At 31.6% G+C, this 14,014-nt stretch overlaps 5 protein-coding genes across 11 annotated transcripts in view; 2 read left to right on the forward strand and 3 right to left on the reverse strand.

The window, feature by feature from the left end:
- Positions 1–4,209, reverse strand: part of LOC122567317 (SR-related and CTD-associated factor 4) — a 13,196-nt gene extending 8,987 nt beyond the window's left edge. For all 3 annotated transcript variants that reach the window (XR_006316751.1, XR_006316750.1, XM_043725687.1), the window contains exons 1-11: positions 4,071–4,209; positions 3,123–3,251; positions 2,729–3,020; positions 2,468–2,655; positions 2,079–2,357; positions 1,842–1,988; positions 1,490–1,740; positions 1,107–1,322; positions 854–987; positions 531–739; positions 219–396 (exon numbers count right to left, since the gene is read on the reverse strand). Coding sequence is in view for 1 of the 3 variants with exons in the window: in XM_043725687.1 (XP_043581622.1) it covers positions 219–396; positions 531–739; positions 854–987; positions 1,107–1,322; positions 1,490–1,740; positions 1,842–1,988; positions 2,079–2,357; positions 2,468–2,655; positions 2,729–3,020; positions 3,123–3,251; positions 4,071–4,100 (2,053 nt within the window). In the remaining 2 variants the exon portion in view is untranslated. The remainder of the gene's footprint in view (positions 1–218; positions 397–530; positions 740–853; positions 988–1,106; positions 1,323–1,489; positions 1,741–1,841; positions 1,989–2,078; positions 2,358–2,467; positions 2,656–2,728; positions 3,021–3,122; positions 3,252–4,070) is intronic.
- A 700-nt stretch (positions 4,210–4,909) lies between these two features.
- LOC122567446 (proteasome assembly chaperone 2) lies at positions 4,910–6,207 on the forward strand. 3 transcript variants are annotated; one of them, XM_043725960.1, is made up of 3 exons: positions 4,910–5,001; positions 5,295–5,650; positions 5,735–6,207. In XM_043725960.1, the coding sequence occupies exons 2-3, from the start codon at positions 5,318–5,320 to the stop codon at positions 6,137–6,139; spliced, it is 738 nt and encodes a 245-aa protein (XP_043581895.1). In that variant the 5' UTR covers positions 4,910–5,001; positions 5,295–5,317; the 3' UTR covers positions 6,140–6,207. The 3 variants fall into 3 exon arrangements, with proteins under 3 accessions (XP_043581895.1, XP_043581894.1, XP_043581893.1); XM_043725959.1 differs by having other exon boundaries at positions 4,936–5,221; XM_043725958.1 differs by having other exon boundaries at positions 4,936–5,155.
- A 164-nt stretch (positions 6,208–6,371) lies between these two features.
- On the reverse strand, positions 6,372–7,230 carry LOC122567450 (translocon-associated protein subunit delta). Its single transcript, XM_043725968.1, has 2 exons — positions 6,829–7,230; positions 6,372–6,695 (listed from the first exon to the last, which is right to left on the reverse strand). Exons 1-2 carry the CDS (start codon positions 7,078–7,080, stop codon positions 6,435–6,437), a joined length of 513 nt encoding a protein of 170 aa, XP_043581903.1. The 5' UTR covers positions 7,081–7,230; the 3' UTR covers positions 6,372–6,434.
- Positions 7,231–8,277: 1,047 nt separating this feature from the next.
- On the reverse strand, positions 8,278–9,370 carry LOC122567449 (pleckstrin homology domain-containing family J member 1-like). Of its 2 annotated transcripts, none has more exons than XM_043725967.1 (2): positions 8,927–9,370; positions 8,278–8,707 (listed from the first exon to the last, which is right to left on the reverse strand). In XM_043725967.1, exons 1-2 carry the CDS (start codon positions 9,015–9,017, stop codon positions 8,292–8,294), a joined length of 507 nt encoding a protein of 168 aa, XP_043581902.1. In that variant the 5' UTR covers positions 9,018–9,370; the 3' UTR covers positions 8,278–8,291. The 2 variants fall into 2 exon arrangements, with proteins under 2 accessions (XP_043581902.1, XP_043581901.1); XM_043725966.1 differs by having other exon boundaries at positions 8,278–8,773; positions 8,927–9,360.
- A 306-nt stretch (positions 9,371–9,676) lies between these two features.
- LOC122567436 (probable E3 ubiquitin-protein ligase MGRN1) lies at positions 9,677–12,543 on the forward strand. Of its 2 annotated transcripts, none has more exons than XM_043725934.1 (9): positions 9,677–9,958; positions 10,117–10,235; positions 10,324–10,589; positions 10,666–10,807; positions 10,889–11,092; positions 11,161–11,403; positions 11,585–11,745; positions 11,837–12,107; positions 12,208–12,543. In XM_043725934.1, exons 1-9 carry the CDS (start codon positions 9,871–9,873, stop codon positions 12,391–12,393), a joined length of 1,680 nt encoding a protein of 559 aa, XP_043581869.1. In that variant the 5' UTR covers positions 9,677–9,870; the 3' UTR covers positions 12,394–12,543. The 2 variants fall into 2 exon arrangements, with proteins under 2 accessions (XP_043581869.1, XP_043581870.1); XM_043725935.1 differs by having other exon boundaries at positions 9,680–9,958; positions 12,217–12,543.
- The last annotated feature ends 1,471 nt before the right edge of the window (positions 12,544–14,014 follow it).

Below are 14,014 nucleotides of genomic sequence, written 5' to 3' on the forward strand. Positions count from 1 at the left end.
ACTAAAAAATAACGCTCTTGAATCATTTAATCTCGTGCAAAAGAATTACTATAACTTATTACGATTTGCGCTTTGAATAGTCAATCAACAGAGTTCAGTATAGCGAAAAAGTATTCAGTCCACAGCGATCGTCAGCGCTGGCAGCATGCCGTCCGTACGGATAGCATAGGCTCCGAGTATTCAGCACTCTAAGGGTTAAAACATAATTGTTCCTTTACCTTTTAGATTGGGCGGTAGAGTGTCTTCGTCAATCATACCTCCTTCTTCTAATAATTCTAAATCTTGATCAGTAACATTAACTAATTTATTCCAAGGAATATAACTAACTCCTAATTCGACTTCCCAATAATCTTTCCATTCTTTTCCTTTTACTCCTTTTCCTGGAGCCCAAGCTAACTAAAATGTAATAAAAATTCTATTATTTTAAAGACATAGAGTTTTATTGTTATTTGATAATACATTTATAAATATCTTTAATAAAAACAAAAATACATTATTATTTTTAAAGGTGACCAAAAATGTTAACTTACAGTGATTGCCTTTCCTTGCATTTTATGATTTTTAAGCTTAGTAAGAGCCCTATATGCATCTTGCCTTCTATTCATGCATATAAAGGCGCAACCTCTGGGTGAAATTAAATCTATACTGACAATATCACCAAATTCTCCAAAAGTATCTGAAAGTTCTTCTTGATGTACTAATTTCGATAGATGTCCCACCCAAAGAGTTGTACTACAAACTGCAAATAAATATATTAAATTCATATAAAAAAAAAAAGAAAAAAAGAAAAAAACAAGACAATTCCTTCAATGTAGAATCAAATGCACATGCATATGAAAATAGGTGAAATTACCGCTTAATTTATCTCTCACAATTGGTGGTAATCCTCGTTTACGCCTTTCTCTTTCTTTTTCTCGTTCTTCCTCAGTCATTTTTTCTCGACTATCCTCCCGTTTTCTGTCACGACCTCTGTCTCTTGAACGAGATCTATAATATAATAATATCTTTAATATCACATGATCATAACAAAGTGCATAAAATAATGTATAAATATATATTTAGGTATATTGCCTCTAATATAAGCAAAAGAAGACATGTAAAATTACCTTCTCCTCCTAGATCTGCTTCTTGATCGAGATTTTCTATCTCTGTCTCGATCTCGATCCCTGTCCCTATCCCTATCTCTATCTCTATCCCTATCTCTGTGTCGTGGTGATCTAGATCGACTGTGATGTCTGTATCGATCAGGCGATCTACTCTGTGATCTTGTATTTTCACAATTTACAATTTCTACACTGCTACTATCTCTCCTTGCACCATTTCTATAGACAGTCATTTATTAATAATCAGTTTCAATATTCATTAATGTTACAAGTTAAATTGCAATAGAAATTAAAGTAAATTCAAATTAAATGAAAAACTAAATTTCATGAAAATGAAAAGGAAAATATATCTTTTACCCTATATTATAAAATGGAAGAATGTTTACCCAGAATAATCTTGCGTGTCCTGCCGTTCATCAAGAAGTGGACTCTTTTGATTTTGATGTGCTTGCTGATTTATCTGCCTAATATTTGATAAAGGTTGAGAGGCATACGGTAGAGCCGGTGGATAACCAGGAGGTGGTTGACTCATATCTTGTATGACTCCGCTACTTACATTTGTTGTATAAGTATTTTGTTGACTTGGTTTCAAAATATCTGATGGTTTTAATTCACATTCAGATGCAAATGGTAAATTCTAAAACAAAGATCGATATTCATTAACATACATGAAACTATTAGGATGTCTCTTTTACTTTTATGTGAACAGGAAAATTATTAATTCTGTTAATAACATACAGGAACAGTTTGAGCTAGATGTTTATCAAATTCTTCCTCTTGCTGCTTCATTTGCTGAAGTTTCCGCATCTTTTCTTCTGTTTCATGCTGTGATGAAGAAGTACTTCCCTGCATTGTTTGTTGTAATGTTTGAAGTTGTCTCAAAACCTATTATCAATTAAAGAATTAAGCAATTTATTAATCAAATCATATTTTCTCCTTGACTATTATATTGATGTAATAATGATAAGTTTGTACCTCAGGATTTGTTAAAAGAAGTCCAAGACTCTCCAAACTATTTCCTGTTGAAACTGTATTGTGTTGACCAGTATTAGATCCTGCAGTTGCTGCTGGTGAACTAGCAACAACAACATCATCATCCTCTTCCTCACCATAATCAAAATCTAAGAGCTTTTTATCAAATTTTACAGAACTTTTCTGTTCATTTGCGGACTCCTGCTTTTTTAATAATAACTGCTGTAAATGTTGTAACTGATCAAGGAAAGAAACATCCATTTGAGCTGAATTTGATTGCCCCTGAAAAGAGAAGCCAAAATTGAAATTCTGTTCATTTTACGTACAAAAAATATGCGACAAACTGTAAGTGTACAAATAATATATAAAATAAATATAAAAACAAAACTTACTAAAAGTTTATTAGCATTAACTATATTTGCTGTTTCTATTTTTGTTTGTGCAAGCCAAGCAGGATCGATTGGCTTTGCGGAAGAAAATAATTTTTGATCCTTTACCGCATTTTTTGCAGTCAAAGGAGGAGTCTTTACAGAAGTTACAGTATTACTAACATTATTTGTTGCAGACGCATTCAGTGTACCTAAACATAATAATGAATATTCACTATTTAATTTTATTTAAATTTGATATATTAACTCACAACTTCCTTTTACCATTGGTATTAACTGCTTGCTCCTTATGTATTGGATGATTTGGATCCGCAAGATCAAATAAGGGCTGTATAACCTCCGAAGGGAACACTGCATTCTTCTGCCAAAGATTTAAAACTCTTATTACTTTGCTTTTATCTTCCTGAGGGCACTTCAAAAGATTTAAGAAAGTAGTCTGCATGTTCTTGGCAAAGCGTGGAGCAAAGACATCTTTCTCTACCCCAAATTGGTGTCTGGACTGACGTACAATTGAATCTATAACGTACAATCCAGGTACTTTGTACTCTGGCTTACACTGTAACATTAATTGGTAATTAATACAAATAAAACAAACAATATAATTACCATGTATTTCATACTTTGCTCTCAAAAGCTTTCTTATTTTTTTATAACTCACTTTTTGGATGAATTTCTCGACACTTTGCACAACATGTTTATAGAATTTAATTGCCTTAATTGCACCTCTAGTTAAAGAATTCATCTTAGCTTTCGAAATTGGTGGTTTAACATCATACAGAGCTGAGAGCTGAAAAAAAGACATATATATAATAATTATTTTCTATTTTTAATACTTCAATATATTCATAATTATTTAATATAGTAATCAGAGAATATGATTAAGTTTTTTAATTTAAGAAATCTTAATAGTTCTCAATAGTACTTGAAAAGAACTGTTAATGTTGATTAATGTACCTATATTCTTCAAAATCAATTCTAAGTTTTATATGTAACAAATCAAAGTCAACAATATATGTTTATATAAATTCTAATGAATTGATCGCAAAAATTAAACAAGTTTTATTACAATTGCTATGAATTCAACTAATATCACTTACAAAACATTCCTTATTGTTTTCCCTTATTTCTCTCCCTTCCATCACAAACATGACTAACAGAACTAAACCACACATATACAATAATTATTTATCCCTTCTTTATCATTACATAAATTAAAAAATTTTTACATAATAAATACGATGATGTTATGCATTACAAATACTTAAAATCACAATAAAGGTTCTCTCTGATTTCTCTCCCTCTTTCTTACATATAAAGATAATCGCTCTCTCTCTCTCTCTCTCTCTCTCTCTCTCTCTCTCTCTCTCTCTCGCGCACGTCTAGAAATCAAAGCATTCTTCAAGCACGAAAGTCACTTCAATTTTCATACAACAAACAGCAAAGACAAGTCACGGGAAATAATATCATTTGAATCTTTAGTTTAAAATAATGACACGATCTCAACTTTGAAAAGTAAGAAAGAAAGAGAAAAAGGAAAAGATGAACAAGAGAAAAAAAGAGGGAGAGTCGGCGGGCTAGAAGAAGAATTAAGGGTAAGTCAATTCACCTCTGCGTTAAATGCCTTAACCGCCTCCATCCCGATAAAGGTGCGAAGCACCAAAGATTTGCTATGTTTCACAGAAATCCGTGATCCTTGGGACGTTTAATGTTTTCGCGATAAATCGCATGTCTTGGCTCAGGGCGCACTGTCTAGCTGGGCCATGCCACTCAAGATGGCGGCGCTATTTCCCGAAAGGCATCGCGGGGCGGTGATGCGTGACGTCACATGCCGCTATGCACAGTCGGTAACAAGTTTCGCTTTAATACCGATTATTCTACACCAATCGAAATCCAAAGAAATAAATTATTAAACGGGATTCAATCTAAATTTCTGTCTTCCCACGATTTCCTTCTCTTTTATATAATTAATTCAATTTTAATAAAACATAGTATATACGTATATATATATTTATATACTATATATGCATTATATATATTTATACATATAAATATAATTAGTCATATAAAAATTATACGGTATTTACACAAAACTGATATAAATTTGTTCAATATGAAATATTATATAATTAGTTTATTTTTTATATTTTTTTGATTATTAACCATAGCCTTCTATAAATTTCAGTAATTAATTTATAAATTTCAATATTTCTTAAATTTGCACCTTATTATATAAGTTTCATAAATAAGTTTGTAAGAAAATAAGAAGAAAATATTTCTTAATGAAATTTATTACAATTTATAAAATAATCCTCTCATAATAATTATCTCATAATATATTGTTCAGTGTATATTAAATACATATACATATTCCACGCTATTATATGTGTAAATATACTGTATATACTTATAAGTTCTGCTACTAATTATCTATATAACCTGATATAACTAAAAATTATAGGGGTAGAGCTACCAACTGTATACATCTACGTACATCAGAAATGTCAAATAATCATTTCATAGAAGTTTGAACGTTTTATGTACGTTTATATAGTTTCACTATTTTTATGTAATGTAAATTGTGTTATTGTTTGAAATTACATTACATTATAAATATAGAAAATGTTTATTCAATAAATAAGTATATAAATATAAATGATCATAAAGAGAGGATTTTACAACAAAACAATACAAGTAATAATAACTTAACAATCACTTTACCATGACGTGCAAATTTTGAATTTTCAAATTGAATCTTGAGTTTGTATAAATATTTTGTCGTATATTTTTATAAGTTATAAGTTTTATTTAATAAGTTTTATTAATGAAACAGGTATCCACATACATTTAGTAAAAATGATAAAAATACCGGATGAAATTAACCTCGAAAAGTACACTCTGATACTTCCGTCAGTGGCTGTTGGAAACGTTGGACAATTATGTATTGATTTATTAATATCTAGCTTGGATATGTACAAAATTGGAAGTTTATGGAATTCTATGTTTCTTCCAATATGTGGACTTGATCCTTATAATAAAAATTCTACTTCTCTTTGTACTACTGCTGACTTTTACCTTGGAAGATGTCATAATATAATTCTTTTACAATTACGTTCACCTTGTGTTGGCAGTTCAAATGATTTCTTTAATGAACTAGCACAATTTATCCAACAAAAGAAAATTAGTAAGGTACAGCAGTATAATGCATATATACTCATATTACAAATGTCAAATCATATGATTATTATGTTAATATAAAAACTATTCTTATAGATAATAATCCTAACCAGCAGTTATGATTATGAGTGTACAAATAGGTCAGAGTATAAAATAAGGTATCTTACCTCGGATGATTCTTTATTGAATAATGAAAAACTTCTTAAGAGTTTACCTTGGACAAAGCATATGAAAAGTATTACAATAAAATCTACAAGACAATGTTACATTCCTGGTGGTGGATTTGCAAACGGTCTATATGAGTATTTTAAAGAAAAGGAGATTCCTTGTACAGTACTGTTTTGTTATTGTTCAGAAGGAGACAATGTTTCTGATGCATTAATGCTTTTTAAAGGATTGAATGAATGGTTGAATTTAGTAAATGATGATACTAATGGTATTAAACATCCACCCTCTTGGGAATTCTTTTTTGGAAATCCACCTTCTTCTAATATGTATTGAATTTTATATCTATCTGTACTTTATTAACTCTGTTTCAATTTCTAGAAAATAAATTATAAATATAAAAATTGGTACTATAAAAATTACATCCCAGTAAAAATATCGGTTTCTTAATATTAAAGAAAAGAAAGACACATGGATGTTAATAAATTTTAAAATAATGTTATACAATAAATGTGGCATTGTCGTTAAGTTAAATTACAAAGTTATATTGAAAAAGAAACAAAATCCATTTGTTTAAGTAATATTTAATTTACATAAGAACTTTAACAAATTTATTATTTATAAAAAATGATTAAGCAAGAAGCTTGAATTTAGAAGAGAAGGCGGAATATGAGACTAAGGCAGCTAAAAGGACAGCAAGGAGTTCTGAATTAACCCAAGGTCCACGATATATGCCTGGATTATTAAGCACTACAACAACCAAAGGTTTCACACTATTTGGATCTTCTCCATTTCTTAATGCTTTACGTATAGCTGCATATCTTTCATCGTCATATAATTTTATATTGTAATCTCCAGAATGTGCTTTTTTTACATCTTCTGTCCAAGAAACCTATAAAATTGAAATTTATTTAAATTACAATTTAGTTTTTATAATTTACACATCATTCTGATTTGATATAAATTCAACTTCATTATAAATTTAATAAGATTTATTTCAAGTATATAGATTTTAATTTCAATACCTGATATTTGTTGTCAGAACTTAATCTGGCAGCTGGTAATGATTTACCATCAACCTCTGCGTATAAGGTAATACCTTTCACACCATTACTACACTTAAGCACAAATTGTGTTGTGAATGCAACATTTGTCAGAATTGTCGCATCTTCTGTGACATACGCAGAGGCAACGACTTCAGGCTTCTGACACGTTTCGGCAAAAGTGTCGAAAATTCCACAAATTATAAGAATAGAAAAAATAATGAATCGTTTCATTGTACTGTTTTACGTTTATTTTAATTGATGATTTCTCTTGAACGTTGTTTACAAATAAATTATATCAATAAAATTAACTTCACTACTGTCAGTTTAAATCATGTTAGGTTAAACATTAATTACGTATACCTATAGTGTGTTTATAAGGACTAAACTATGTACTTTGATGACGTGTGAACGTGTGGATATTTAAACTGACACGTAGTGAATAGTTGGAAACAGTGGTACCAACATATTTTTGAAATATTAAGAAACATTAAAACGTAATTTGTTTATGAGCAATATTTTACTTATAAATTTCACATACCACAATTAGAAATGTATGATATATACGTTTACATTAACATATGTTATACAATAATTAATATTTTGCTATTTATTACGAAAGCATAATTAATTAAATACAAATTTAAAACTCAGCTCTTTATTTAAGACACAATGTCAAAAAGGATGCCACAGAATATTAATATAAAATAATATATTACATATATATATTGTATATACATGGAATTAAAATATATAGATTATTTTTATCCAGATTAAATTAATTTTAAATCATGCATACATAATATAAGAATATATTATGCACTTTGTACTAAAATAAAATTAATATAAGTTTATGTTTTGTAAATGTAAATTAAAATATAGAATTAAAGAATTAAGTAAAGATACTTTGAAGATCGTTTACATACAATGCGTCAAAAAATATGTGTATTCTAATATTATAAATATATATTAATAGTTATCAAAAGTTTATAATATAGGTACACATTATAAGAATAATAGAGAGTATTTGGTTCATAAATACTTAAAAAATCTGTACACGAGATACAGAGTTTGAGCAATAATAAAATAATTGCTCATGACTCACTTATAATACAAATTCTTTAAAAGTTATATTCTCGTGAAACTTTTGTATATTATACTAGTCAAATTATTTTGGTGGTTAAAATACTATGAAAATTATTTTACATAAGCATGTATAAGATGTATTTTTACTAATAAATAATGAAGATTATATATGTGCATGAAATATATAATTTTGTTGATATTAATGAAAATATGTGGTAATAAAGAATTACTATTCACTTGCACTAATGACTTCTTGCTCTTTAGTCATGAATTTAATTGCACTACTGAACTTTTATATATTTAAACAATCCTCAGATTTCAGAGAATAATGTAAAACAACTGTAATTGAATTAACTAATTTAAAATTCAATCAAATTCATTTCTTTTGTTACTGTATTTATCGCAGTTGATGTTACAACTGACGTAGTAAAGGATCGTACATGAGATCGGAAAGTTGATGCAGGTTCCCATGCTTCATCCCTGATAATTCCTTGATTTCGTGGATACATAAGCAATGGATCTTTTCCTGTTTTTCTACATAACTCTTCTTGAAGCACTATTAAACGAAATCTCCAATATTCGTAACTTGCTTGTTTAAGTGCATTGACCCATTGTTCTACTTGCGATTCTGAACGACCACTTAGAACATGTCTCTTTTCATATTCGTCTCTAAATGCTATGCTAAATGCAAATACACCTTCCGATGCAGCATCAAGGTTAATACTATAATTTTCCAAAATAATTACACCTGCTGGTTGCCTAGTGTCAATCTGTCCTAATTCGTTGATGTTAAAATAAAACAATAAATTGCATCTTAATTTAAACCACTTTTCTTTGAATCCTAAAATTCAAATGATATGAATATCAGAAAATAGGTATGAAAAAAATAAGACTTTGTAAGGGAATTTATAGGTTACAGATAATTGAAGCTAATAAGTTGATGATTACGATATTTTCTCAAATAAATGCAAACAACTCTTAACTAAAAACTAACCTGATTTATGTGCTCGTTTATGATTTAAACGGCCCTCAATGTCAGCGGGGCCATTACTTGCTTCGGCAAGTTCTTTTTCGTTGAATTTCATGATGGTAAAAAGTTATTTACACTTTATACATTCGTGTATTACATAAATACTACCGCATAGTTATAATACGTATATAATTCATATTTCTTTGTTTTGCTTTTGTTCCAACTTCTTGCATTCATTAAAAAATTTGGCTATGTTTCTCAAAATTTAATGCCAAACTATCAATATTGCACAAAACTATAGTATTATATTCCATTATTCGTTTATCTTTTGCTGATTCTAATATGCTTTCTTGATTTTAATTACATAAATTGTATTATACGCTTATTACAAATATTAAAGGGCTATTAGAATCCATGTCGTATACCGACGTAACATGAACGCTTATTCGTTATTAAACGTCAACTATAAAGTTTGCAGATTACGCTACATACATATCACAAGTTTGAAATAGCGCGTTGATCTTAACAGTCTGAGAACATACACATAGATCTGCCGTGTTTTTCTTTTTTCTTTTTTCTCAAATTGTTTTAGCTTGGTTTTCATTCGTAAATAAAAAATATAAATTTTTTTGCACAAATGTGTATTAACACTTCCTCTAATAAATGTGCTACCTAAAACATAAAATTTAGATAAATAAGTAAACTGACAAATTTGGCTAACCTGAAAGATATATATAATACATTTCATACCTTTTACATACACATCTATGTATAAAGGAGTGTGTTAACGGCACACATCATTTGTCAAATTTATAATCGTTTTAAGGAACTTATTTACTAAATGTTGTGACTTATCTTAATTACCTGTAATACGTATTTATTTTTAAAACATCATATGCTTAATTCTATCGAGATAAAGTTTACCTTATAGCACAACAGTTTATAATTATTTTTAATATAATTAAGCAATGGGTTCGTTAACAAGTCGACAAAACGCTGGTGTAGAAGAAGTTGATATTGTTTCAAATCATGCATACAAATATCCTCCTCGTTCGGGTTTGTTTATGTTATTTTGAGAATTATATCATATAGCCATAAGCAAGATATTAAAATATGTGAATTAAATTATTCTTATTTTAATAAATTACATATTAACATACATATCATGTATTAGAAAATGTTTTGTATTTTATTTAATAAATTTTATTCATTAGGAAGTTATTTTGGTAGTCATTTCATAATGGGTGGTGAACGGTTTGATACACCTCAACCAGAAGCCTACCTTTTTGGAGAAAATGCTGATTTGAATTTTTTAGGAAGTCGTCCAACACCTGTAAGAGATAATATTATTACAGTATTATACAATGTATACATACAGTTCTCAAAAAATTATTTTTAACACTTCATTAATTTTACCTTAGTTTCCATATCCTCCACCACAAGCTAATGATCCTACTAAAACGTTGAAAAGCTTAGTAAATATAAGGAGAGAATCATTAAGATTGGTTCGTAATGTTGATCAAACTTCCACTTCACCTCAGTGTCATAGTGTCAAACATTATGGAGATGGTGATATAGACAAAAAATCAAATCGCTATAATATTGAATTTACATTTGATTGCGATGTAAGATGTGCAATCACAATATATTATTTTTGCACCGAAGAAATAACAACAAAAGGAGCTACGTATGTAATAAAGATGTCATACAAATTTTACATACTATGCACAATGTCATATATAATGAAAAAGTATTATTTGTAGATACATACCAAGGGATCCATCTATGAATTCTGAGACATATTATTATAAGAAAGGTGCCAGTCAGTTATTTTCTCAAACGTCACATATGTTTGATCCAACTGCCTACAGTAAAGAAGATTTATTGTACAATGCTGACAGGGAAGTATGTACGTTTGAAGTATCTGTATATTATATTTATAAAATTTCAAAATTATTTTTTGTTCATCATTATAATTACTTATAGATAATTCCAATAGCAATCCATTGTGTAGCAGAAGAAGGCTCAGATGAACCAAAACAATCTCATACAACTATTGCAGTTGTTGAAAAACATTCGGATGGAACATACGTATTAAAAGCTCTTAAACAAAAGCTTTATGTTGATGGTCTTTGTTACTTGCTTCAAGAAATATATGGAATTGAAAATAAAAACGCCGAAAATGCAAAGGTATAAAATAATAATATATACCCAAAATTTTTTATTTTATATTCGTTTCACGTCAATTTATTTTTCAGCAACAAGGTAGTGATGAAGATACAGATGATAATGGATCAGAATGTGTTATTTGTATGTGTGACGTACGAGATACTTTAATATTACCGTGTAGACATCTATGCCTATGTAATAGCTGTGCAGATTCTCTTCGATATCAAGCGAACAATTGTCCAATATGTCGGGCCCCTTTCAGAGCTCTCCTTCAAATTAAAGCTCTACAGAAAGCAACTGGAGCTATTATATCAAATCCACCATTACCAGAGGTCAATATTTATTCATACAAGTAATTATCAAAATGCGTGTCAGTGTTATGTGCACATATGTTTATATATATGTTTATCATCTTTATATTTTACTCTATTTCGGTTTGTTTGTTGTAAAATTTAATTGAAAACAATAGACTGTCTTTTTATCTGATAAAAGAAATGTTAAATCCTTTTTTAGGGAAGTTGTGAAAATATACCAGCTGGATACGAAGCTGTATCATTAATAGAAGCTTTGAATGGTCCATATATTCCAAGAACTGCTATTCTTGCGCCAGAATCTCCAGACACTCCTGATACAGATACAGCCAGTGCAATTCAAGCAGCTGAAGCATTAAATAGGTAAAATATTATATTACTTGAATTTTAAAATTTACGTTTAGTTTATGTTAATATAATCGATTTAAATTGTAATTCACATGTTATTTAAAAGGTCTATAGAACGTACACCTGTATCGAAACATATATCTTCAAAAGATGGAGATGTATCTGCAAGAACAAGTGGTACTACATGCCCTACTCCAGAATTTCGAATGTCTGTCTTGTTAGCTAGAGATGAACATTCAGGATCACAGAAGGATTTACATAGCCGATCTCCAGCAATGAGGATGAAAAACTCCGGGCATTTACGGGAAAAGGCAGTATTACGATCACGAGATACCCTTAGACTTGTTAATGAAAAACAACCAGTTTCTCTTTACGAGGTAATCTCCTGATGTCCAATTTCCAATATTTTTTCATTACTTAGCACTTTCAACAAAATATTGAAAATATGATTTTTACTACGTCGTCCAAATAAATCAGTATTTACAGGGGCAAGGACAAGATGAAGACAGCGAGGCAGAGAAATTATCTCCATTATTAGATGCAGCAACTAGTACAGAGGCACTTGATACTCATAGTCGCGGAATATGTGATATAGATATTGATGACGAGATTCAAAACACAGAAAATGAAAATGACGCGGATATTACATGTCATTCACATTGAAATAAATATCAGATGATATCTAATTATGTCTTCTAAAAAATAAATAAAATGTATTTAATTAAATTTTATAATATAAGATTACACATATTTCCATAAAATTCTGATTGTAAATTGTAAATATGACATTATAAATTATAAATTAAAATTGTTTACGTTTGTAATTATTGGTTAGGAATCTAGCATGAAAACTTATTATTTAAAAGTTGCACGTAACTATATCATTTCTTGACAAAAATTTAAACTTCGTTTCTGGACATCATTTCTTCTTTCTAACATTTTTTGCATCGTCTGATACTCGATGATTAAATACGAAATATGACAGCTTTATTTGACAACTAATATTTGAAATAGCTATATTTAAGTAAATCAAATTCTAAATAGATGTATGAAATTTAACTTTAAAAAGCTAATAAATAAATAACAATCAGAGTTAATAATGTAATATGAATATGTAGCGGCACATGAGTTAGAGGACAATTCAAATCATGTTGTTGTTTTGCCTCGGAGTATCAATATCGTTGGAAAACACGTAATGTAATAATAAATAAACTCCGGATAAAACAATGTCGCCGCTACGTGCAACCGTCGAACAAAAATTTGAATTTTCCGACTCCCCCCCGACCAGTACGAATAAACGGACGCGATCGCAAGCGAGTTAGTTATCGAGCAGTATCTTTTCTTTCTTTTTTTTTTTTTTTACGTGGAGGAAATCCGCACGTACGCCAGGCCGTTTCTGGGGAAAGCGGCGTGGTAGTGTCGGACTCCAACCGGCTAAAACCTCCACGATGACCGTCCCTGATGCGATCGAGGGAGGCCCGAGAACCCATAAGCGACACATCGAGCCCCCTTCGCGCACAATGATACATCCCCTCGTGGCGCGATGTGCGGCCATGTCACATCGTGCCTCATCGTCGATGCCGCCGTGCAAGGCAGTCTGGTAGGGGAACCAGCCTCGAGGCTCTGAACCACCAGCACCTAAATTAGAACCCCACGGGGCGGGCGGGCATAACGCGCCTCGCCGAAGCGCGTCCCCAGCCTCTGCTTCGCCCTCGCCAGCCGATTCTCTCGGGGTGGGAGTCACGTTCCCTCACCCTCTCCGCAGCCTCCTTCCGAAGCATGACCCGCTCGCAGAAGGAAGTCACAGCCCTCCTCCCTCTCTCGCTCGTCAACAATACCTCAAGGATCGCCGGCGGCGAGAGGTCCAACCCGATTTCCACGATGAGGCAGTGGCGCGGCAGCGCCCACGCTGGACAGTGCTCCAGCGTGTGCTGCGCCGAGTCCACGACCGCATCGCAGTGGTGGCAACGCGCGGTCACCTCTTTCCCGATTCGACGCAGGTACTCACCGAAGCACCCGTGTCCGATGAGCACCTGCGTCACCCTATAGGTCAGGGGAGGCCCGCCACCGTTCAACCAAACGTCCCAGCAGTTTGGAAGGACAGCCTCGAGGACCCTAAGCCCCGGCGCGCCCGGTCTCGTGTCGAGGCCAGCGCGCCATCTGTCGAGCAGGGCTCGCCGAGTGCGAGCCCTAACGTCGGCGCCCACCGGGTCGACCCCGTCCGACAGACCCCGAGTACGGAGATAAATCTCGCGACACCTCAGGGTCTGCAATTCGAACGGGG

The sequence above is a fragment of the Bombus pyrosoma genome, linkage group LG5 (assembly GCF_014825855.1).
Source record: "Bombus pyrosoma isolate SC7728 linkage group LG5, ASM1482585v1, whole genome shotgun sequence".
In the NCBI taxonomy this organism is placed as follows: Eukaryota; Metazoa; Arthropoda; class Insecta; order Hymenoptera; family Apidae; genus Bombus; species Bombus pyrosoma.